A 26016-nucleotide genomic window follows, 5' to 3' on the forward strand; every position below is an offset into this window, starting at 1 on the left:
ACCCAAAGCCTTAATGGTGGTCTCATCCTATTAAGATCCATCTCTAATGGTCCATTTGTCCTCTTCTATTCCAATCTGCTGGCATCTACTCATACTCTTACATAGGGATTGTGTGCACTTACACAACTGCTTTTGACTTTTTCTATCAGAGTTATTGCAAATGCATACATAACTGCTTTTGTATAAGAAACACTTTCCAACAATTTAATCAGGATCCTATCTATCATAAAAGTCGTCAACCATATCTTCAAGGTTTTAGTGCATGCACTCCGTTGAGTATTCTGTATTGTGCTGATCATAGGGAAGAGATTAGGGTTTTGTAATTCATTATGATTTATGCAACACTTACATAAACAAAATCCAATGCTTCTACTAGTAAATGGTAATGGTCAAGCACTATTTGTGACCTCATAGAAACCGGTCTTTAGTTGCTTAGATATTACTGTGGAATGAAATTCCTTTACTTAACACAAAAATTCAACTCTAATTGTCATATATTCATTCTATAATCTAAGGGTCTGTTCTCATTGACTAAACTCAACTGAATTAAACTGAACTGAACTGAACTAAACTGAACTGAACTGAACTGAACTGAACTGAACTGAAATGAATATTTTATAAGAGAATGAAATTAGGAGCTGAACTGAACTGAACTGAATTTCAACGTAAGATAACAGACCCTAAATCAATCAAATTATATACATTGGCTACTTATACAAGTACTCCGATACTTGTATGGATAATCGATTAATGTCTCACAAAACCTCTTGGTGTATTGCTAAAATTTGTCATCTCTCATAATCTTGGTTTAATCAATCCCCACAACAATATTTGGCTGAGGACTAAAACCTAACCTTCCAAAACTAATTTCCAAATCTAAATTAGCCGAAAGAGTGAATCGAATGAAAAACAAAACACATAGTCTTAGAGCCTGTTATCTTAAGCTTAATTTCAATTCAGTCCAGCTTCAATTAATTAATTCAGTTCAGTTTTTTTGTTCATTAGTAAGGCTCTGTTCTCTTCACCTTAATTTTGCTGAACTGAAATCATTTTTACTAGACTGGAATTATTTTCGCTGAACTTAAATTAATTTTACTTAATTTAAATTAATTTTGCTGAACTGAACTGAACTTGTTTTTACTGAATTGAAATTAATTTTACTGAACTGAAATTATTTTTACTTAATACTACTTCCGGTCCAAATTACTCGCAAGTTTGGGGTATTATTTGTGAGATATAAAATATTATAAAGTTGCGAGTAATTTAGACCGGAGGTAATACTATTTTTTGTAAGGTGAATAGGACAAGGGGGCCTAAATCAGAACATACCTTTGGTTTGGTTTAATGTTTAAGGCCTTTTTTTTAAAATTAAATAAAAGACTGTTAATAGAGTTCAGATCGTATCTCCGTCGACCAAGTCAGCGCCCGGTCACCGCCTAGCATCACGGCGATCTGCAGCGGTGCATCCTAACATCAATACTCTGTCTACATCTCACATCAATAGGGTGTTCCTTCAAAATTTAGTCGAAATCGTTGCAAATTCAATTCATCTTCGGTCAAATTGTAGTTCAATTAATAGAAATTTCACATCAATGGCGAAAATTAGGGATAGGACTGAGGATTTTAAAGATGCTGCTCGCCGTAAAGCTGTCTCTTTGGAGTACAATGAGGTACATTTGCCAATTTTGTATTTTAGGTCAAATTGAATTTATTGTGGTTTACTGTTATTGACAAATGGTTATTGATGATTGATTGTATTTGAATTACTTGAATTATGATTATAATTGTATCCTGATTGATTCTATAGAATTATGCAATTGATGCAAATTATAGAAATTAATTCTTATAAACTTTCAATTTTGGTGTGTTAGTCTTAAATTGCTGCTATAATGGCATCATTCATAATACACAAGCCTCGCGAATGGACTCCGTTCATGAAATCTTCTTTGAAAACAGTAAGTGGATCGATTTAATCATCGAGACATTAATTTGATTGGACAAAGAATTTTGATGCATTGCAATGCTGTAATGTGCTGATTTTGCTTGGCAATTTTGAATTTATAGCTTGACAGCATTGGAGAGTTGGAAAAATATTTGATGAAACATAAGCGCGATTATGTTGATATGCATCGGATTACCGAACAGGAGAGATAGCATTGAGCAGGAAGTAAGTTCCAAGCTATCTTTATGTTGGACTTATGGTGTATAATTATTGTTTTTTCTTGTGCTTAGTTTTGGTACCTCTTCTGTATGTATCATTATATTAGCTTCAATTTAAATTCTGTATGTATCTTTATGTTGGACTTATGGTGTATAAAGAAAATGACTGATTGTTTTCTCATTCAATTTTCGTAATGTACAGTTGATGTTATTGCCAAAAACAAATACAAGGATTACATATTCTAAGTGTTATGTCTGCCTCATTTGCATATTTTGTGTTCTATAAACAATATTGATGAGGGAATTGGTAGAATAAGTTGAAAATAAATAAATAAGGTGGGAGACCATCCTCGATGTGCCATTTTACACCAAAGCTGGAACTGCAGTTGAAACCTTACAAAAACTTAAAGTGCATCTTTTACAACTTCAACATCAATATCTGCTACTTTTCCTGTTTTTAATTTGATGCTATGATTACGCAATTTCTCACTACACATGATATTTTTGAACTGTTTGTCCCTGTGTGCTAACATGTTGAAGATTATAGAATTTTTTGAGTGTAAAAACATGTTTGCTACTACCTGGTCATCAATGAAAGTGATTGTTTTGGATGTTAAGTCTTTTTTTTTTTTTTTTTTTTTTGTTATGAAGGATTTTTGCCATTCAGCTTCAGATGGTTAAGGATGCATCCCTTCTAAGTGGAAGATTGCATCTATGCCCTATTACTCCGTATACTCTACATTTCTGGTGCTGTCGTTTTGCTGAAAAGTGAAATTCTTGCCAAGAACCAGAACCTAAGTTAACTGATACAGCCCATTCAGGTATGTCTGTACTCCTGTTAAGCATACATTGTTCATTTACTTATTTGTCTTTCAAAGTTCAATCAGGAAAAAGAAGCCTACCTAGCTCCCTTTTTCTCAGCATAAATGTTTAGGATAAAAACTTGTTGCTCTAATCATAGATTGTAAGTGAATAAATTGATAGAACCCAGCCTAAATGAAAGGGAAATTTTTTTTATAGGTCAGTTGGTCTGAACTTTTCAATATCTAAAAAGTGAATCCAATTCAACTAATCAATGGAATTAACTGTGCACAAGTTGCTTATTGGCAAACTAATACACCTAATGCTTTTATAATCAAGGGCAACCTTTTAAGTTTTAGATCGATTTTATTGCCACATTATAAACGATCTTTGTAAATTAAACTTGGCAGGTGATGATTAAACTTGTAAATTCACATAAGGCTTTAAATTCATGCATGTATGCTTAATCTATACCTTGTATTAGTTGTATAGTTTGACATTGAGACCTTAATTGTGATTCATTGTTTTACCCCCTTTTATTGGTTGAGGCCTTGAGGGGCGTCAGTATAAGTTAAATCTGTTCATGTTTAACGTTCTTGCCAAACATATCATATAAGCTCAGTTTGAATGTTAGCATGATTAAAAAGTCTTAACCATATGGTAATTGATGCTTGAGAAAATGGTAAGTTCAAAATAGAGTGAAAACTTATATTTCTTAAAAATGTAATGCTGAATTTCCATACATAATAAGAGGCTAATTCTGATCATAAAAGCATTTGTAAAGTCATAATCAATACTATTAACAGTAGCATAACATAATAACGCGTCAAAAATGCATCATTACATCTAAAATCTTAGCAAGAAAATAAAGGATTTCATTATTGCCACATTTAAAAAAAAAAAAAAGACCATTGATGTGTTGGAGTTGGTCAGTGGTCACTAAACTTTCGTCCCAAGGAAGACAGTAGTTAGTACAAATTTGGTCTCCAAAGACGCTTTCAAAATTGCTATTGCCTGCCAAAACAAACATAACACAATAATGCAATATCAATCTAGCGTTCCTTTCATAAACCACGCTCATATAAACAATTAAAAGTTGAAAATTTATTACCTCCTGATGACCAAATTTAACTTGTCTCTCTTCAAAGGAAGTCAAGTCCTTTAGAAGGGAGGTAATGAGAGAAACAGACATGGGTTTGATCTCCAAATTATCCATTACCATAAACGGCACCACCTCCTTCACATAACCCGGTGCTCTGGGCACATATTCCAACGTTTTCTGAGCCATCTCACTGCGGTGGCGAGGACAAAAGGTTCCTTGGCGATCGCTTATCCAGCAATTGTTACTACCAGCGCAGAAATAGTATTTTAAGTATTTAGGGCCATAATAATTATAGCAATCTTGTGGCTGTTTCGCAAGCAAAGGGACAACAACAGCACTCATAGGATCGAGCACGGAGTTCTTGTCGAGATTAGTCTGGAGATAGTCATTGCTCAGAGAGTCAATGCCTTTGTAGAGGTCTCCAAGACACCCTATCACCCCTTTTTATGATTTTCATTGAGGAGTTTTACAACAGTAGCAAGCGGCAATGATAAAATGTGGAAGATGAGATCAACAACTTGCTTATCTGCTTCTGCAAATATCACCTTGTTAATCTTTTTGTTTACTATGATTTTCATCTTCTCTCAATCAAACTATAGTCCCTACTTGCAATTTCTGAATTTTCTTTGTGTTTGTAATTTGTAAACTGAAATATGTTATGCTGATAATATATAGAAGATTCTTGGGATTATTAATGTAAAGATTAACTCAATTAAGGGCCTGTTCATATTTACTTATTTTCAGTTCAGTTCAGCTCCAATCAGTTTTGTTCAGCTCTTAATTTCCCTCTCTCATAAAATATTCATTTCAGCTTAGTTCAGTTCAGTTCCAATCAGTTCAGTTCAGTTCAATTCAGTTCAGTTCAGTTCAGCTCCAATCATTTGAGTTCAGTTCAGCTCAATTCAGTGAATATGAACAGGCCCTTATGTTAAATAATGTGACCTATATTAGGTAGTTGAGATTACTAGGGAATATTAGCATATATTAGTGCTTGCTCTCCAAGCATTTCTATTATATTATGAATTAGAAATACAGAGAAATTATAGAGACCTAAATTTAACTTGATAAATCATAATTCAATGATCTAGTATTTTTATTTCATTTTATTTTTACTGTTAATTTTGCCTCTTTTTAAATATGTATGTAGAGTTGCTTGTAAATTTAAAATTATTGAATGAGTTAAAAAATTCAAACATATTTGTTTGGTATGTTTCAATTTCTACAATGAACTATAAAATTACTCTGTAATGAAATAATGTATTTCTTTATTCATCAACATATAAAATACATAAATTAAACTTTTAATGGTCGATTAACATAATTCTTCTGGAGTCCCTAAGCTGATCTGAGCTAGCTGCACAGCATCCACAACTTTATTTTCTAAATTTATGGTTGAAATCATTTTTACCTGCCTCGAACTCTAAAACACGAATTTGATATTCAAGGAAATCATAGCAAATCAGTAGTGTGCATAAGTTGAAATGAGACGCTATAGCCATATGTAAAATTGTACTGCCTGCTAGTGTTGAAATCAGAAGAGTCTAAAACTGGAACTGAAATTATTCGACAGCAAGATTGTACTAATAAGTAACACGGATGATTTTAGCACCAACAAAATAACATAAGCACTAAATGCAACATGAAGTGAACAACATAACCTTAGGAGCTGTAACGCGTTTAACCCTTGTTTTTTTCTTCTTATAAAGACAGTAAACTAGTAACACAGTCGATTTTAGCTCTAAGAAAATACGAGTAACATAAACAATTAGTAAAACTAAATGTGACAATCAGTTCAAGCGCATTACAAGAATACTAGGAGGTGGAACGTGTTCGACCCTTGGTCTTCTTTCCTAAAAAGACAGTACTCAAGACAGAATTGGTCTCTAAGGAAGCCTTCAACAATGCTAAACCCTGGAACAAAAATAAAAAACACATCAATACAAGATAAAAATTAGTCTCAAATACGAACGACAAATCACGACATAAAATACATAACAATTACCTCCTGAAGGCCAATTTCAACCTCTTTCTCTACCAAGGGATCAAAATCCTGAACTTCCGACTTGATGAGAGTGGCGGACATCGGTTTAACCTCTAAATTATCTAACACCGTATAAGTTGCCAGACCCTTGACATATGATTTTGGTGCAATGTATTTGGAGTTGGTGTGAAAAGGCATTGTTTTATTACTAAAGCAAGACGGACAAACTATACCCTTGAAATCACTAATGTAGTTATGCTCCCTACACAAATAGTAAGTTACTGAAGTTGGGGTGTCATTCGATGACAACAAAGGATTAACTACGCTAGTTCTTGGCTTCAGCACAGAATCCTTGTCTCGAAAGGCCTCAAAGTATTTAGGTTCCAAAGACTCAATACTTTGGTAGAGTGATCCGAGGCAACCAACCATGTCTTTTGCATTGAGAAGTTTGACAACAGTTGCAAGTGGCAATGACAGTATACTGAAGATGAAATCGACAAAGTGAGGTTTGCTTCTGCAAATGCCACCTTGTTTGCCTTTGTGTCTACAATGATCTTCAAACTCAGCTTCACCTCAGTCTTGACTACCTCAGCCATATATATTGACTCTATCAACTTGTTAAATACTTGAAAGGGTGATATGTCAGTAAGAGTATTAGCTAGTGTTTAAATAGTACAAACATTATTAAAGTAGTTCTGTAATTGAGGATTTGATGAGAACTGGAACATGAAATAATTTCATGGGCGGCTGATTTGGGTTCCCTATACTCCATTTATCACACCTCCGGCCACAAGCCTTGATTTTATTTATTACTACTACTATTAGAAGTTCAAAAGTTAACCCAATGCAGTAAAAATTAAATTTCTTGCAGGCTTAATCAACTTAATTATGGATTTGTTTGACATCATAATTTTATAAAGAGACACAAGAGAAAAACTGAAGCTTATCTTGGCTTTGTAATTAGATCACTACTAAAGGACTGGCTCTATATATGCATACACTCTTATCACGAAATTTAGGCAACCCTCTGTATTGATATACACTCCGTATGGGAGTTTCCCGGTACGTTATACTTGGTATACATGCCGGCATATCTATCTTGCACTCTTACGTTAGTCCCGGTTGTCCCGCCTCCCCTTGCACATCCAGAGACCAGCTACTCTGTATTCTTTTCATCGTACTACAAGTATATACACATCTGATTGTACTTCAGCATTCCAAAGAGTTTCCTGAACTGAGTTCAAGGGTATATGTACATAACTAATGCATTATCCCCTGCATACCACAATTTAAGCCCCCTACTGGACATAATTGATCATACCTATATCATCTCACCCGATCAGTTCGAATCCCTTACGGAACACCTTTCATCAGCTAGTCATGTTTTCTTAGCTTAGGCTTACATTATAATCATATTGCTTGTGTAAATATACTACTCGTATCTGATAATGCCCAACTTTAATTAATTCGACATATGAAGAGAATAATAACACCAGCCCAGATATTATTAATGGTTCATTAATCACTTTTCATTCTTTCTCCAGTCATAATTAAGCAAGTACAGAGTAATAAATAAAATTTAAAGGGGTGCTCTAAGATACGCAGTACTCCGTATTTAAACAACACAAAAGGCCATATATTGCAGTTTGCAAGGTCATTAACATGTTCAGCAAAAAAAATACATTAACATCATCAAGCCGATCAACACACCGGACCCAAAATGTAGCCACTTGATAGCAAAATACATTAAACCAAGTCGGCTATGCCTATGCTATTATAAGGTCAGAAAGTCAGAACACACTACATCTTCTTCCCGAGGAAGACAAGAGTCAACACAGCCTTGGTCTCCATCGATGCTTTCAGTATTGCCAATCCCTGCACAAAATATACAACTCAAAATTAAACCCAAATTAGGTGCTATGTAATATACAATTTCAATTACCGTGTAATATTTTTTTAACGTAGTTATAAAAAACAAAAATTAACAGAAAAATGATAGGAAGACAAAATCACAAAGATGGTATGTACTATAATGAACAAACTGAATTGAACACACAAAAGTTATAAGCAAAAAATACCTCTTTGAGACCTAATTGAACTTCCATCTCCGCCAAGGATGAAACATCCTTAACATTGAACTTGTTAATGAGTGTTATCCCAGAAATTGTTGACATCGGCTTCACTTCCAAGTTATCCATCACCATATAAGTCACCACTCCTTTAACATAACCTTCATCACTTCCACTGCTTGACGGTGTCGTAACCACCGTACCGATCGGACCAACATACTTCACCTCAGTGGTCATGGTTCCATAACAACAAGGACACTTAACCCCTTTGATGTCAGTTATATAAGACTGGCTACCACAATTGCCACACCTATAGAATTTTTTATTAGGAGTTGGAGCCTCTTTCAGGGACAACAAAGGAACATTAACAGCAGTTTTTGGATTAAGAACTGAATCTTTCTTGAGGTCGGTTTGGAAGTACTGAGTGTTTAGACTGTTGACACTTTTGTAGAGGTCTCCAAGACAACCCACCATTTTGTTGGAATTAAGGAGTTTGACAATGGTACCAAGTGGCAAAGACATCATGTGGAAAATGAAATCCACAAACTCTTTGCCTGCTTCTGCAAATAACACCTTGTTTGCCTTTGTGTCAACTAGCAACTTCAAGCTTAGATGTGCCTCATTTTCTGCCATTTTCACCTACTTGCTACTACTGGAGTACAGCTCTAGCTCTAGGGTTTTGTTGAAATAAGCTCTTTACTGCAAGTGCAAGGGTTTTTATAAAGGATAAATGAATTCTTTTTGTTATTTTTACTTTTTTATTTATTTAAATATTGATGGGATGTGTCATGAGAGTATTGAATATTCATGCATAGTCTTTTTGTAGGGGTTTTTTTATTCAATTTTTGGTTTGTATTTAGGCCAAGTTTAATGTGAAATGCTAAATACCGCCCTCTATAATTATCGCCACCTCCATCATTTCAAGCAAACAGATAATTTAACCCTTACTAACATTTTTCCTAATTTCTTTGGAAAATTTGTAAATCGCAGTCATTTAAAGTTCGTATTTTGCAAATTGCAGCCATTTTAAAAAAAAAAAAAAAAAGGCAAATTACAACCCAAAATACGTATAAATTGTAAATCCCGACCTGGTTTAACTTTTTCATCGGTTTACATGTCGAAAAATCTTCGGCTAAGGTTTTAGGGGTCATTTTAGTTCTTAGGGAACCAAGTTGAGCTCGGAATTAGCTAAAAAATAACGTAAATGTTTCATATTCCACCCATTCTGTCGTTGTTGCTTGAGGACACGTCGTTGTTGTTGTCTGAGGTGGTCGCGCTACCGCCTCTGCTGCCTGAGTTTTGCGCCACCAAGAGCTTCCCGATAAACCAAAAAAAAAAGGTTGTTGTGGTGGAGTGTTTGTTGAGAGAGGAAAAAAAAGGAGGAAAGTGGGTTAGGATTTAGTAAGGGTGGGATTGACATTTTTCTTCAAATGATGGCGATTTTGATAAATTTTGGAGGGCGGTATTTAACACCCCCAAGTTTAATTTGATCTAAAATATAATTCGTTTTTCAATTACCGAATTCAATTAGATCCAATCGGAATTAAAATTAAGTTGCTTGTATCCCATTTAAAAATCTAAATTAAAATATGTTACAAATTTTTAAGGTCTAATGTGATTTTTATTCTTTTACATCTATTTTTTTGGAATTCGAACAAGGTCGATCCAATTCAATTCGAAAATCTGAATCATTAAAAAAATTATAATCCATCTGATTCAATTTAAATTTCAGATCCAATCCCAATAAGCTATCCAGTTTAGATTAGATTAAATTTCAATTTTAATAATGATGAACACCTCTAGTCTTTTTTAACTACACATGTAAGTGTCTACATTGATAAGAAAAGATTAACAATGAGAATGTTGAACACTTTCTAATGATAAGATATACTCTCTCCGTTTTTTTTATTTTTTTTATTTGCATCACTTTGTATTGCACAAAGTTTTAGGAGAGTAATATAATATTGCGAGTGGGTGAATAAATTATTATAGTAAAGTAAGATAGAGACCATGAAAGAGAAAATATGTGAGAGATGATAGATATTTTTATTAGTTTAGTGGTGATTATGAAAGAGAGAGAAATGATAAAATAAGTTGAGTGGGGTTTAAAGTATAAAAGAAAATTGATAAAGTGTACTAAAAAATTATCAAATACACCGTATAGAAGTAATGTATTTATAAATAAAAAAAAAATCCAAAAAGGAAAGTGATGTAAATAAAAAAAAAATAAAAAAAATAAAAACTAACAGAGGGAATACATTTTTTATTGTCATATAATCATGGGATAAAACCTACAGTTCTTAAAAACACCCCAAAAAGAAAAGTGATGCAAAAATTTAGTTATGTGGGATCATATTAGATTCGGTATGATGTATACTATTTTAATATCAAATGTTTATAATTTTACATATTGGTAATTAAAGATATTATCAATTGAAATCACACATAATACATTGACAAGCATGAAACGAAAAGTGTTGCAACTAAAGTATTTAAAAATAGATGTAAAATAATTAGTTTACAAATACAATACTTCCTCTTTTTCTTTTTAGTTGACACGTTTCTTTAGTCACGTTTGTCAATGCACAAATTAAATTATTAATATCTTTAATTATCAATAAGAAAAAATTATAAAAAGTTGATATTTTGAAAATATATATTGTGACGAATCTAACAAGATTCCACTTGACTATATTTTTCCTAACATATAGATCACAAAATATGGTCAAAGGGAGGTGTGTGAATAATGCTAAAGTCAAAACGTGTCAACTAATAAAAAATGAAGGTAGTATTTTTTTATTTTTTTTTTAAAACCAACAAAAATATGTAGTACAACTTAAAAAAAAATTGTACTGTACTCGGTATTTAAATTACTCCCTCTGTTTTTAAATAATTGCTCAATTTCTATTTTTTGCACTATTTATTTGTCCTACTTTGACTAATGTTTGTGATTTATACATAAGAAAAAAAAAATAGTCTTGTGACGTGGGTACTTGTTGGAATCATCTCAATGAATAGATTATAAATTTTCAATTGTTAGAATTTATATATTATACTAAAAGACAAGCGCCTCAATGTAAGGATGACAAATGTCACTCTCTCATTGGCTTATCTTATGTATAAAATATATTTATATAATTACTGTTTACATATTTAAGCAGAGTTATTTTTGTTAAACTTCAAACAATAAAAGCAAGTTTCTATACATGCATAAGATTTTCATGATTTCCTAACATAAATATTGATTTAATTTTTTATAATAAATATATACTTTCCAATACTACAAATAATCCATAAAATCTTTCCAATCTTTATTTATAGTTAAGTTAAAGAATAATAACTAATTTGAAGCAATATGATTAAAGTGGCATAATTAAGGAAACAAATATTTCGTATTTTAAAAGGCTAATATTGTTTTTTTTTTTATGAAAATTAAATAAAATCGATAATATTTAGTTTGACGTCAATTATGAAATCAATACAAACAAATGTACAATAAAATATTGTGCACCTATTATAAAAGCTACCCTGTAATGAATGAAAGTTATTTATGCTTTATTGATAAAAGTTACCCAAAATAGTTTACAAGTTATCTTAAATTCAATTCAAGTAACCGGATGAATACAAAAGTTTTTGATAAAGAAACAAAATAGTGTAAAAATTACTTTTATCGTTTGTTGTACTCCTTGAATGCTAAGCCGAAATGTTGTCTTGGAAAAAAAATACATAATCTTGAACATAAATTTAATTTTAATCGGCTTTTCATTTTCTATACAATGTCTTTTACAATGACCTTTTGTTTTTATTGCATTAAAAAAAAATGAACCAATAACCAATCTAAGCAAGAGGAATAAAAGTTAAATTGAATTAGACATTTGACGGAAAAGGGATAGATATAAAATGTATTATAACTATTACTCATGTTTTAAATTGTAATATTCGTATTAACAATGCTATTACTTATGAATTTTTTTTAGAAAAACTAACATTTTGATTTAAAAATCGTGCATTGCTCGTGTACTATACTAGATATACAACAATCATGTGTAATAATTTATGTTGTTTTATACATAATAATACTTTTAACTATAATAGTATGTGTATAAAATATAATACTTTTTATAATATAAAAAAGTATACGTATATTATATAATATTTTATAACACGTGTCCTCAATACCAAGTGTAGTCCCAATCACCACTACACCAATTGGTTGTTGGTGTAGTGGTGATTGAGACTACACTTGGTAGGGAGGACCTGTGTGCTCCCCTGCAACAACAATCGGAAGGGGAGTGAAACCTAATAACCTAGAACTGATCCTCAAATCTTGATTAGCCCAAAAGGTGAACCGGATAGAACACCCAAAACTCAATGCATATATGACGGGAATTAACTTATCCTTTATCTATCTTATACAAAACTCCAAAGTCTAATTTTTTTATTTTTTTTTTCAAAATATGATAATAACATTTGTAAATTTTTGTTAATATGAAAGATATAAACCTATCAAAATGTATATATAGTTAAATTGTTTAATAACTTATATCGAATGCATAGTTTTATTAATATAGATTTGCATGTAATCATTAAATGTGTTGGATGTTGTGTAGCTATGCAATGTCCAAAACTTTAGTTGAGCGACTTTGATTTAGTGATTGTACGGTAAAAAGATATTGACTTCGATCTTGAAACCTAATAGTCTAATAAATTCTAAATAGAAAAATTAAAACAAAAGGAAATGAAAATAGTAAATGGCTTTAAATATTGAAATAAACATAACCTTTTAAATCAATTTAGCGAATTCAAGAGACAATTTTAAGGCATTTAAAATTAAATGGGGAAAAATATATGTAAAAAGAACTTTTTAAATATATAAATGTCCGTGCACTATTATAAGAGTTTTGTTAACCTTTTTATAATTAAGGTAGGGATAAATCTTTGTAATATATACTCCGTATATTTTATTTATATAAATTTATCAGTATCCATACCTATATACGAAGTATTTGTGTCGTATACTATATTTAATCAGCTGTTGGTTATATATATGACTATTATATAATATATACTTTTTGGCACAATGTTTAACTTAGGAAAATATATGTTCTGGTAGGTCAAATATAAGGTTATTATTGTGTCTATAGATTTAATGAGTGCGACGGGTAAATAAAACATGTATATATTAGATTGATTGTAGCTACTAATGTGGATGGTATGATAAGAAAATTTTAGTTTTTTCTCAACGGGAGATATAAATAAATTAGTCCACTTCTTATATAGCTATGTGGAGTATTATTCAATTATTTTTCAATTAATAAAATAACATTATAAAAAATTAAAAGAAATTCAAATAACATAAAATACTATTCAAATAACGCTCCTTTAATTTTTTTTTATTGACCATTAGACCATTAGTACAAGTCCTTTAATAGTAAATGAATTACCTTTTTTTTTTTTAATTTTTCCTACGGGTTTAATAATTTGATTTATAATCCGTGCATCGCACGGGCACTATGCTAGTATTATTTTAAAAAATTAACATCGATATGCATGTCTAAGAAAAATGGCGTAGTGTTTCAAAAAAAAAAAAATGGTGTAAGTATTTAAAACGGAGTGACTATTCCATAAAATGTGTATGAACTATGAACATGTGTGTAATCCTCAATATGAAATTTTAAAAGAAAAAAAAATCTGAATTACTCCATACGAAGCATGATGTATTGATATGGTCATGTGGTGGCGTAGTGCAGTTCCAAGGCAGTCCCCATGACTACTCACTGTGTCTAAACTCTGAAGTCTGAACATTGCCATTTGAAATGATTACTCTTTTTTTACTGATCGAGGATAATTATTACTCCATATTCCTTCTTTTATACTGAATCGAAATGACTACTCACCTTGCAGTGAGGTCAAATGACTTTGGGTTGCTTCATCCTGTTGCTATTTTGCTAAAGACCATCATTACCAAAATCTGAGAGTAAAGATTATACAGTACTCTGCAAGTCCGTATTACTAGCGACTTCAGTTGGATTAATTTTGGTTTAGATTAAAATAATCAAAAGGATGAGGATTTTGGCTATGTTAATTCACCTTGCTTCATGAGTTCATGTTCATGGCCTATTTATTTGTCTCAAATCAAATCTTAAAAAATAGGTTGAATAAGAAAAAAAAAAGTTTTGAATATAATTTGTCATTTTATATGCATTTTTTTTTCATTAAATATTATAAATTATATATATAAAATTATGATAAAAGCATATTTGAAAAAATATACACATTACAATAATAAATCTTATAAAGACTTATTCTAAATTAAACCCAAATTCTTATTGTGGTTGGTCACACACTGACACGTCACATGGTGTGAGGCGTGTGATTAGCTATCATGAAAGTTAGAAAGTACTTCATTGACCTTACAATGGTTACTTCGTTCGATGTTAAAGAGTTATTTGGTTAACATTATTATGCAAAAGTCATTCCTTCGATGTTATAAATGTTATTTTGTTTTTTTACAATGACCACATGATATAGCTAGCCGCACACAAAATACACGTCACTTGAATTGGCGTAATCTGAAATTAATCTAATAAAGTATGGTTTGAATCTAAATTGATATGGTCTGATTGAATGAACCCTCCATATTTTATTTTTTAAATTGGTTTTGAAATTTAAATAGAGTATAATTTATTGGTTTATATGCGATATTTTATCAGTAAATATAAAAAATTTAGTAGTATAAAATATTATTAAAAAAAAAATACATTTTTAAAAGATATATGTATTTGAAAAATACACATTAATACAAATCTACTACAGTAATTACATGTTTCACCAGTATGTTTTCAATATTTAAAATAACGTAATCTGGTCTAATTATTTGTTCATTTAATTAAATTTTGACAATACTTTTACACTAAATTATACGGAGTACCTAACTAATACTCTTCAAATATACAGAGTATACTTTTTGCACATTTTTAATTCGAAATCAAAGGTTTTTATTAATAAGTGAAATGAGAATTAAAAAAATTTAAACTAGTCTAAATTGATTTTTTTTGGTATCTGATCTATAATTTTTTATTTTTTCACGATTTACCTGCATAATATTTTCCCTTTTTAATTTAGTATTGCCACATTGTTGGGAGTACTATTGACTGATTTATGGAACTTCAAAATCATAACCATTTATCTTCAAATGCAAAGTAATTAACAATTCTAACAAATGCTCTTGGCTAGTTGGCTTTAAATTTGATCAATTACATGTTCATAAAGTAATGTTTTGCCGTAGATCACAAGATATGATCAAACATCAAAAGTTTAAAAGTTTGAAGCAATAGCCAAATTGCACTAATTTCAATACAACCCATTACATCCTAAGGAAAGCTTGGTTAGGAAAACCAATTCAATTACTAGCTAATACGAAGACAGTACACAAAAGGCAATTAAATTGCAACAATTCAAAATGAAACAAGAGATAGCTAATGTTGGCCTCTCCGATCCGGTAGCTAGGAGACTAGTTTCACTTTTTCATTTTCTTAGTTCGAAAAGCCGAAAGGAAGACGGTACTTAACACGGCCTGGCTCTCCATAGAAGCTTTCAGCAATGCTAGCCCCTGCAAAATAATTGAAAAATGTTACTCCTTGAGCACATAAAGGGTTATCACAATAAAAAGATGTGCTAAATACTAGTAGAATTTCAACAGTAGTAACATTATAATCACCTCTTGGAGTCCAACTTCAACCTGTTTCTCCTCCAAGTGATCAAAATCCTTGACATGAGACCTTATAAGCAAAAGGGACATTGGTTTGACCTCCAGATTGTCCATCACCATGTAACTCACCGCCCTTTTCAGATACCCACAGCTCAATGTTTTTTTTGCTGGATGAGCGTATCTTACGGTAGGGCATACCGAATTCATCTCGAACTTGCAAATGGGGCAAGATGTCCCTTGGGCCAGTATTGAGTGAGAACAAAGGAACACAAACATCGTCTCTTTGGCTTGAGCACTGAATCTTTGTTATTATCGGCTTCGTAGTACTCAACATCTAGAGACTCGATACTTTTATAGAGTGCTCCAAGGGAACCTACCATGCCTAATTCCTTCTCATTCAGGAGTTTTGTGATTGTAGAAAGTGGCAATGACATTAGTTGAAAGATGAAATCTACCAAATCCTTACCAGCTTCTGCAAACACTACCTTGTTAGACTTTATGTCTACCAGGATTTTCAAACTCATCTTGCTCTCACTTCCTGAACTAGCCATATTTGATTATTTGTGTAGTTGGGTGTAATTTTTTTTTCAGCAACAATGAAAGTTATTGTAAATATTTTGTTGGGTGTCAGAGCTTATTTATAGAGAAATTATATTGCTTAGTTAATTGTGGAAGTGATTTAACCCATATGCATTATTCTACAGTACTCCATACTTCGTAGCTGTTTACTGTTTCCAAATTTCTAGGGAAATTTCAAAAGCCAGTGTTTTTAGAGTTTCCTTTGTTTATTGATACAACACCATTTGAATTTCCAACATCCAATTTATTGATTTTACTAAGCACCATGCATCAACTTAGGGGTGCTAATTGAATTCAGCAGCTCGCGAGCACCTCGTACCCGACTCGGTCAACGCTTGGCCAAAACTCGACTCGAGTTAGCTCGACTCGAGTCGAGATGTTAACGAGCACGAGTTGAGCAAGCTCTAACTCGACTCGATAAGCTCGTGAGCAACTTGATAATATAATCTTAATATAGAATTTGCAAATAATAAAGTTATTATCTTTAAACAAATTTGACACTTATTAAGTCTTAATTTATACCATAAAAAAGAAAGAGTAAATGTTTAATAATATCTATATATACTCCCTCCGTCTCCTTTTGATAATCCTTTATTAACAAATTTTAGTCCCAAAATGTTCACCTCATTTGTTTTTTTTCAACAACCATTAATATTAAATTTTTATCAAAATTTCCTCTAATTTGCAACAATATTTGTGCAAATTTAACTTTTCTATGTAAATTTTGTTTTTCCATGTACTTTTATTACTTTCTTTCTCTACTTTTTTGCATACCCAATATCAATTTACTTTTCAATGTCCTTTAACTATTCTTATTTGTGTTTATTAATTCCCGTGAAAAATTTCCATAAGGGACTATCAAAAGGGGACGGAGGGAGTAATAAGGAAAACAATATAAATTGAACAAAAAATAAATAAAGGTATATAGTAATAGAAGGACCAAAATTTTAACGAGCAGATCGTGAGCTACTCTACTCGACTCGAAACTTTAACGAGAACGAGTCGAGCAAGTTTTATTTGCTCGAAACTTTAGCGAGCACGAGTTGAGCTTATGTAAAAAGTTTTCGATTTGAGTTGAGCACCCCTCAGCTCGTAATTGACTCGCTCGATAAGCACCCCTACATCAACTATTGAACCAGTCGCTACATGAATAACCAAGAAATTTATTACGAGTACTCCGTATTGTGAATTGAAATTACATTTATTGTAGCACCATTTTTTTTTAACACAATTAAGCCTTGCTTAGTTCACTTTATTTTTACTTATTTCAGAAAAAATAAGTTCAGATCAGATCAAATCAGAATAAATAAGTTCAGATCAGATCATCGTTTTATTGTGCAGTTTTTTATTGCTAAAAATCTTTAATTTTGTAATAAAAAAATTATGAAAATTACATATTAATAAAATACACATTATTACGAATCTAACAAGATCCAATTTGATATATTTTTTCTTTATAGATTATCGTACACTTAAGGTCAAATTTTGATCAAATCAGATCAGACCAGAACAGATCAGATCGGATCAGATAAGCAAATACAAGGCGAATTAAACATTTTTTTTTTTTTAACAGTTATTGTAGCAATTTTTTTTTAGGTCACAGTGCAATAATTATGACTTTTTATAATTTTCAAAAAAAAAAAAAAAGCTATTGTACACTCTTTGAGATGAATAAAAACCAACAGCATGCATTTGCTAATTTGAATATTGCCACAGTAATTGCCGATTTCATGACCTAATGCATGAACTAGATCTTGCTAATTTGTATCCATATATTGTACGGAGTAAAAAAACAATTTAAGTCAATTATATTTTGAATTGGAAAGGAGAAAAGTACATCTATATGTGTTCATTTTTTTTTAATTCGTTTGCAAAAACACTACACAAGCCATAACGATTTTCAAAACATGAAAAATAGAAAAGATACTAAACTCTATAGTTATGTCAAATTAAAATAAGAAACTCATTTTGCAAACAAGGTTACCAATCTACAATGTTGGATATATCCGAAATTCATCTTAGCTTAAGGATAGGAATTGTTTTACAGTTTGCATTGATAAATCATAAATGGGGTTCAAAATTAGCTCAATATAAGAGGCAAACCCACTTAATTCCCTAGATAAACAAAACTGCTTTTGACTTTTTGTATAAGATCCATCTCTAATGGTACATGTGTAATTTCAAAAGCAAGTTGCAAACAGTAATTGGACAACTCATCAAAAGTATTGAATAAATGACCCCGTTTTTTAAATATATATACAAAAATGTCATTAGCTTAACAAAAATTCGTTTATCTGACAGATTAAGGGCTTGTTCTGTTCCGTTGAAATTCAGTTCAGTTCAGTTCAGTTCAGTTCAGCTCAGCTCAGCTCAGCTCAGCTCAGTTCAGTTCAGTTCAGTTCAGTTCAGTTCAGCTCAGCTCTTAATTTATGTCTAATGATATTGCTAATGATATAAAGCCAAATTTCATTCTTTTAAGATCTTATTACAACGACAACAACAACAAAAAATAATAATAATAAATAGTATATAATAATAATAATAATAATAATAATAATAATAATAATAATAATAATAATAATAACAATAATAATAATAATAATAATATTAACAATAATAATAATAATAACAATAATAATTGAAATAATAATAATAATACTAACAATAATAATCAATAAATAATAATAATCATCAATAAATAATAATAATAATAATAATAATAATAATAATAATACTACTATAATAATACTAATAATAATAATCAATAAATAATAATAATAATTATCAATAATTAATAATAATAATAATAACAATGATAATATTGATACAATTCATTGTTCAAATGGTTCTATTTTTTTGAAACATATTTCTAATGTTAATCTCATTGAGAAAATTAGAGGTTTCAAGTTTTTAATATATTTTCCATACATTTTATAATATATTTTCCATACATTTTATGATTATAATTATATAGTATATTTTTCGTAAATATTTTAATATGTACATTTGTATATACACATATGTATAGTAATAAATATCAATAAATAATCAAAGATCACTAATCCGTAGTTAAAAATCACTAATTAATAAGTTCAGTTCAGTTCAGTTCAGTTCAGCTCGGTTCAATTCAGTTCAGTTCAGTTCAGCTCGGTTCAGTTCAGTTCAGTTCAGTTCAGCTGAGTTCAGTCAATCGGAACAGGCCCTAACTTGTATTTTCCCTCAATATAATGAATCCAAAAATGGATTATAATACAGAGTATATTAATTTGGTCTATCAGTTATAAATCATCGCATATGATTTAGAACATGTATTGTGCAACACTCATAGCTATAATGCTCAAATCCTACTATTGAATTGGTTGTGGAGATACAGTATGAGGCGTTTGTGCGTCACACTTGCACACCACAGTGACCACTCAAAGACCATCAATTGCATATGACGCTGCTGAAGAGCGTTATATGTAAAACACGAGCTGTAGTCTTTACTCTGCAGCTGAATTTCAATTCACAGCATGAAAGGTTTGTATTATATGAAAATTTTGTTAATTATTATCTTAAGATAGCTAGTTAAGTTCCTTCCAAATATGATCGGCAGTGTTACACTCCTTGTTATTTAGTTTATTTAAACAAAGATCAGTCCATGAAAATTGCACAAGTAGAGGAATTGTACTACCTCCGTTACATATTATTTGCAACGATTTGACATAAAGTAAAGAAGAAAAATGTCTAATCGTTGCAAATAATGTGTAACGGAGGTAGTAATTGACAAAAGATAGTAAAACTAATAAAAATAAGTTCATTCAACTAAAGGAAAACACCATAAGAGGGAATTACTAATCCCATTAAACATTAAACCATGCGACTACTTAGAAAATAGTAAAATACCCTTACTCTACTACGGAGTAGTAGCTAAGAGAATAACAACTTAAACATCTGTAATGTAGATCATAATCTTAGTACAACGTCTATAGCAAAACTATCTTGCTTGGAGGGCTGAAGTCCTATATCTCCTTTGAACAGAAAACAGCCGTCAGCACGGTGTTTCTAACCTCCAATGAAGCCTTCAGTATTGCTATTCCCTGCGTAACAATATCCAAAAATTACTCACAAATTAATCTTACAATATATATGAAACTAAAAAAGTACCTAGTAGGTGATTAGTTTTACCTCATTAAAGCCAACTTGAACCTCTTTCTCCTCCAAGGCAGATACATCCTTAACACGGAATTTGTTCATGAGAGTGATCCCAGATATAGTACTCATTGGCTTAACCTCCAAGTTATCCATCACCATATAAGTTACAACTCCCTTCACATACCCACCACTTCCAGCAGTACCAGTGCTAGAAGACGACGTATTCTGTGTACCTGCAGCTGGGGCAGCATAGTTCAACAAAGTGCTCATTTGGCGCCCACAACTAGGACATGGATGATATTGACAGTCAGTATAATATGCGCAATTACTACTGTGATGGTTGCATCTATAGAATCGCTTAACATTGACTGGGGCATCATTCAGAGCCAACAAAGGAACAGTAACAGGTGCTGTAGGCTTAAGCACCGAGTCCTTATTGAGGTGTGGCTGGAAGTAGTCAGTACTCAGAGAGTTGATACTCTTGTAAAGCGAACCGAGACTACCAACCATGCTATCGACATTCAAGAGCTTAATAATAGTTCCCACTGGAAGAGACATAATGTGGAACAGAAAATCCACAAACTCTTTTCCTACTTCAGCAAACAGAACTTTGTTTGCTGAAGTATCTATCAGCAGTTTCAGACTTACTTTGCTCTCACTCTCGTTCTCACCTTCCATTTTACAATGCCTCTCGCCTTTGATTTTGTTTTTTTCCTTAGATTAATGGTGATTAGGAATGCATGTATTCTGCCGATATTTATAGGTAAAGTTTGTAGCTGTACTGTTGCTTAAAACAAGTAGTTGCTGAACAATTATTTGAATATTGTGCCTGTAGTAGCTCAAGCGCTTTCTCTCGTAAGTTGAGAGCAGCGTGGTTCCAAAGGCATAAAATTAATTATTTACACTTCCAAAGTTGGCAGAATGCTAAGGGTCAGTGCCTTTTGTTAGAGTCCACTTCAACATTAATAAAATTGGATGATACTAAGGGTCTGTTCTGTTCCGTTGAAATTCAGTTCAGTTCAGTTCAGTTCAGTTAAATTCAGCTTAGCTCTTAATTTATGTCTAATGATATTGCTAATGATATAAAGCCAAATTTCATTCTTTTAAGCTCTTATTACAACGACAACATCAACAAAAACAATAATAATAATAATAATAATAATAATAATAATAATAACAATAATAATTGAAATAATAATACTAATAATAATAATCAATAAATAATAATAATAATCATCAATAAATAATAATAATAAATAGTATATGTGTTTAAAATGTTTAGAGGTTTCAAGTTTTTAATATATTTTCCATACATTTTATAATTATAATTATATAGTATATTTTTCGTAAATATTTTAATATGTACATTTGTATATACACATATGTATAGTAATAAATAATCAATAAATAATCAAAGATCACTAATCCATAGTTAAAAATCACTAATTAATAAGTTCAGTTCAGTTCAGTTCAGTTCAGCTGAGTTCAGTCAATCGGAACAGGCCCTAAAACGTCACAATTTGTGACAAACAAATATTTTTAGAATCTTATGTAACACTTGTTTATTCATGTCATATAAGCGCCACATAACTTGAATTGGATGTATCGGAGAGAAAAAAAAAAAAAATTTACTCTAGTAGTATTAACTTTAACCCCTACACTAGCTTATATTTGGAGTATATTCTTTGCATTTGATAAAGTGGTTATGTACATATTTGCTTATCTTCTCTCTTACAAAGGTGCTCATCATAATTATTTTCGATATTATAATTAAAATCATAATATAAATTTTACTTCCTATGAAGTATATTTTTTTAATTCTTGCACGACATTAACAATGCCATCCTCTTAGCTTGCACCAGTACCATTTTTTTTTTACGGGATCTTACTTCTAAGTGTAACGCACCATGTATGCATACGCTAGGAATTTAAGTTGAGTGTGTCAATCAATTTGATCTACAACCATTAACCTTCTCATACTACTATACTAGTATTGATCGATATGATGAAAAGACATCACGTAATTTCATCTAACTTTGTTCTCAGCAAGATATACAAGACAATGGAAAGATAAAGCTAATCAACGAACTATGAGCATTAAAAGTAACAGAGAACACAGTAAGACAAGAAAGAAACAGAAATTAAAACGAAATCGCAGCAGTCTACTTCTTCCAGTTGCCACAGCCAAAGCAAGCCTCAGATGTTAAAGGTCATCCATACACAGGTCACACACCAACCATCAAGACTACACCGATAACCCTGCAGCATAAATTAACAAGAGAAGTTTCATAAAACATACATAACTATAAACAACTACTGTACCATTAAAGGATCATATAATTAGTTTTAACTGTATAAGGATACAAAAGATTTTCAATAATCAATATTATGAAGTTGAAAGATTGCAATTACCAGTTCTTTTTAGAGATACACGCTTCTTTCTAAGAAAAACACTAGTCAATGCACCTTGTTCATTCAAAGATGCCTTCAGCAGTTCTATTGCCTATCAAAATAAACATCAAACATGATACGTACCACGTTAAATATTAAAGGTTATTACACCATCAAATATACAATTGTATAGAAATTACACAATCAAAAAAAAAATAAAAATAAAAAAATAAAAAACCTCATGACGGCCAACTTGAACATCTTTCTCTTCGATGGAATCGAAATCCTTGACAAGGGACTTGATAAGAGGCAAAGACATTGGCTTCACCTCTAAATTGTCCATCACAAATTCACAATGTATGGCACTTCCCCTTTCACAAACTGCTTCCCAAAAGCATTGACTTCCTGTGACATCTCCGAATTACTGAGTGAAAGCAAAGGGATAGTATAATAACCTTTTGGCTTCAGTGCTGAACCTTTAGGATTATCAATTCTGAAGTACTGAGAATCAAGATCCTCAATACTTTGGTGTTCACATTGCCTTTTTCATTCATAAATTTTGACACGATTGCAAGCGGCAGCGACAATAGATTGAAGAGAAAATCAACAAAATCCTTGCCTGCTTCAGCAAACACCACCTTTTCAGTATTTGAATCTATGTAAATATTCAAACTCATTAAGTTACTAACTGAACCTGTATCCATATTTAGAAGATTAATTTTCATTATCACAATTCTTTATTTCTATGCAATTTTGGCAGTATTATAGCGTTAATTTTTAATTCTCTTTATATAGAGGTCGAGTGTATTGACTGTTGAGGGAACTCAGGTAGCTGCATCGTTTACTAAATCACCAATTTACCATGCATATTACTCCTTACATTATTACTCATTTAACGGATTCCCTATACACTAGTTTTAATCGATGTATCTTGGGGAATTTCAATAGCCAGCTCAAAGTTCTACCAATTCATATCATCACACTGTATGACTTAATAGCTACTGAATTGAAAAAAAAAAAAAAAAAAAAAAAAAAAAAAGGTAAAAGAAAAATTAGAGTACAGAGCACCTTAGGGGTTTTATTGATTATTCTGTAATTTTAATTGGAACTGAATTTCCATAGTTCCACAAGATATGATAACAGGCACACTACAAGTAATTGGAAATAAATGTTATATTGTACTAATAATGTTGAAGCCCATTACCTAGAAAGACAGAATTAAGGAAATTACTATGGAGTACAGAGACTATAGAGTAGTTAGTACAAGTATACTAATATAAATTACACCAATTAGAATGCCATCAAACTAAAGTTTGTAAGTTTGCAACAAAATATCAACAAAGGAGTAAATCACACTCCTTGTTATTTACTCTCTAGTTGATTTAAACCATAATGATCAGAGCATAAAAATTTGATGAGAAGAGGAATTGCAATTGACAAAAGATAGTAAAACTAAGATTAGTTTATTCATGAACAAAAAGGAAAACACCATAAGAGGGATTTACTAATTATTAATCCCAATAAACATGAAACCATACCATTAATAAAATATTAAAATACCCTTACTAGTAGCTTGTAATTAGAAAATAACAATTTAAACATCAGAATTCACAAGTGTAGATCATAATCATTTTACATAACAATTTAGCTTGGAGGCCCGGCTGAAGTCCTATATCTCCTTTGAACAGAAAACAGTAGTCAGCACGGTGTTGCTAACCTCCAATGAAGCCTTCAGTATTGCCAATCCCTGAAATTACATAATGTATAAATGTCCAAAATAAAAATTACTCACAAATTAATCTTTAAAAAAAAAAAAAAAACTCAGTAGGTGATTAGTTAAACCTCTTTAGAGCCAACTTGAACCTCTTTCTCCACCAAGGCAGATACATCCTTAACACCGAATTGGTTAATGAGAGCGATCCCAGAAATAGCACTCATTGGCTTAACCTCCAAGTTATCAGGTGCACCAGGGTTAAGCACTGAGTACTTACTGATATATGGCTGTAAGTAGTCAATACTCAGAGACTCGATACTCTTGTATAGCGTTCCGAGACTGTTATCAACCGTGCTATCGACATTCAAGACCTGCATAATGGTTCCCACTGGAAGAGACTGGATTTGGAACAGGAAATCCACAAACTCTTTTCTTACTTCAGCAAACAGAACTTTGTTTGCTGAAGTATCTATCAGCAGTTTCAGACTTACTGTCATCGCACCTCTCCTTTTTTTTTCCTTCGGATTAATTCTATTTGATAAGGATACTACTATGGTCAAGCTGTACCCTGAAGACTAGTTATTATTGCTTAAATTAACACTTATCTTATTAATATTGTTATTAATCCTAATTTCTAGCTTTTGTTGTAACTGACTCCGAATTCTAAATACCTAACCTAGCTTGTATTTAGCCATAAATACCTACATAAAGCTATTGGAGTACTAATAAACAAGCATTGTGATTTGTGAGTGCAAGTAGAGTTTAAAATCGATTACATCACGAGAGATTGAAACACCATAACAATGATAGCTACTTTATTTGATTCCAAAATAAAAACAACACGAACATGCCAACAATAACACTGCTTGAAGAAAAAAAAAAAAAAAAAAAAAAAAAAAAACATAAAAGGCATCAAATTCCAGGACTTAACACATCAAGTCTAGTAGTTTTTCTTGCCTAGGAAGACAGTAGACAACACATCCTTGGTCTCCAAAGAGGCCTTCAGCATAGCTAATCCCTGTACAAACATAAGAGCAACAAATTAAAGTTTGTCGCGTTTTTCTTTTTAATCATATATACATACATCACAATAAATGGTACAGAGTAGAATAACTATTACCTCCTTCATACCAACTTCAACTTCTTTCTCAATCAAAGACGTGACATCCTTGACATGAAACTTATTCATGAGAGTAATCCCAGAAATCGTAGACATTGGTTTCACCTCTAAATTATCCATCACCATATAAGTCACCACGCCTTTAACAAACCCACCCCTGGGATTATGAACATTAGTATTAGCCGTCAACAAAGGAACATTCACATTAGCATTAGGATTAATAAGCGCGTCTACCCCCACTTTGTTGTGCAAGT

The 26016-nt window shown here is 31.5% G+C and overlaps 2 protein-coding genes and 1 long non-coding RNA gene across 3 annotated transcripts; 1 reads left to right on the forward strand and 2 right to left on the reverse strand.

The window, feature by feature from the left end:
• Window positions 1-1381: 1381 nt before the first annotated feature.
• LOC145556659 (uncharacterized) lies at window positions 1382-5245 on the forward strand. The gene is made up of 4 exons (XR_014091913.1): window positions 1382-1670; window positions 1872-1955; window positions 2065-2167; window positions 2812-5245. It is a non-coding gene; the product is annotated as an uncharacterized LOC145556659 (long non-coding RNA).
• Window positions 5246-5875: 630 nt separating this feature from the next.
• On the reverse strand, window positions 5876-7220 carry LOC145555499 (uncharacterized). The gene is made up of 3 exons (XM_081617235.1): window positions 7156-7220; window positions 6066-6525; window positions 5876-5974 (listed from the first exon to the last, which is right to left on the reverse strand). Exons 1-3 carry the CDS (start codon window positions 7218-7220, stop codon window positions 5876-5878), a joined length of 624 nt encoding a protein of 207 aa, XP_081473361.1.
• Window positions 7221-7708: 488 nt separating this feature from the next.
• Window positions 7709-9325, reverse strand: LOC145556660 (uncharacterized). Its single transcript, XM_081618311.1, has 2 exons — window positions 8123-9325; window positions 7709-7919 (listed from the first exon to the last, which is right to left on the reverse strand). Exons 1-2 carry the CDS (start codon window positions 8744-8746, stop codon window positions 7845-7847), a joined length of 699 nt encoding a protein of 232 aa, XP_081474437.1. The 5' UTR covers window positions 8747-9325; the 3' UTR covers window positions 7709-7844.
• Between the last annotated feature and the right edge of the window lie 16691 nt (window positions 9326-26016).

This window comes from Chenopodium album, chromosome 8 (genome assembly GCF_948465745.1).
Source record: "Chenopodium album chromosome 8, dcCheAlbu1.1, whole genome shotgun sequence".
Lineage (NCBI taxonomy): Eukaryota > Viridiplantae > Streptophyta > Magnoliopsida > Caryophyllales > Amaranthaceae > Chenopodium > Chenopodium album.

Excerpts from the sequence above, each read along its gene's own strand:
- LOC145556660 (XM_081618311.1), bottom strand. The coding sequence starts at position 8,746 with ATGGCAGAAAATGAGGCACATCTAAGCTTGAAGTTGCTAGTTGACACA. Across the intron at positions 7,920-8,122 it reads TTCAATTAGGTCTCAAAGAG|GGATTGGCAATACTGAAAGC; the intron begins GTATTTTTTGCT and ends TATTTTGTGCAG.
- LOC145555499 (XM_081617235.1), bottom strand. The coding sequence starts at position 7,220 with ATGAAAAGAATACAGAGTAGCTGGTCTCTGGATGTGCAAGGGGAGGCG. Across the intron at positions 6,526-7,155 it reads GCGGGACAACCGGGACTAAC|TATACTGTCATTGCCACTTG; the intron begins GTAAGAGTGCAA and ends TTTCATCTTCAG. Across the intron at positions 5,975-6,065 it reads TTGAAATTGGCCTTCAGGAG|GGTTTAGCATTGTTGAAGGC; the intron begins GTAATTGTTATG and ends TTTTTGTTCCAG.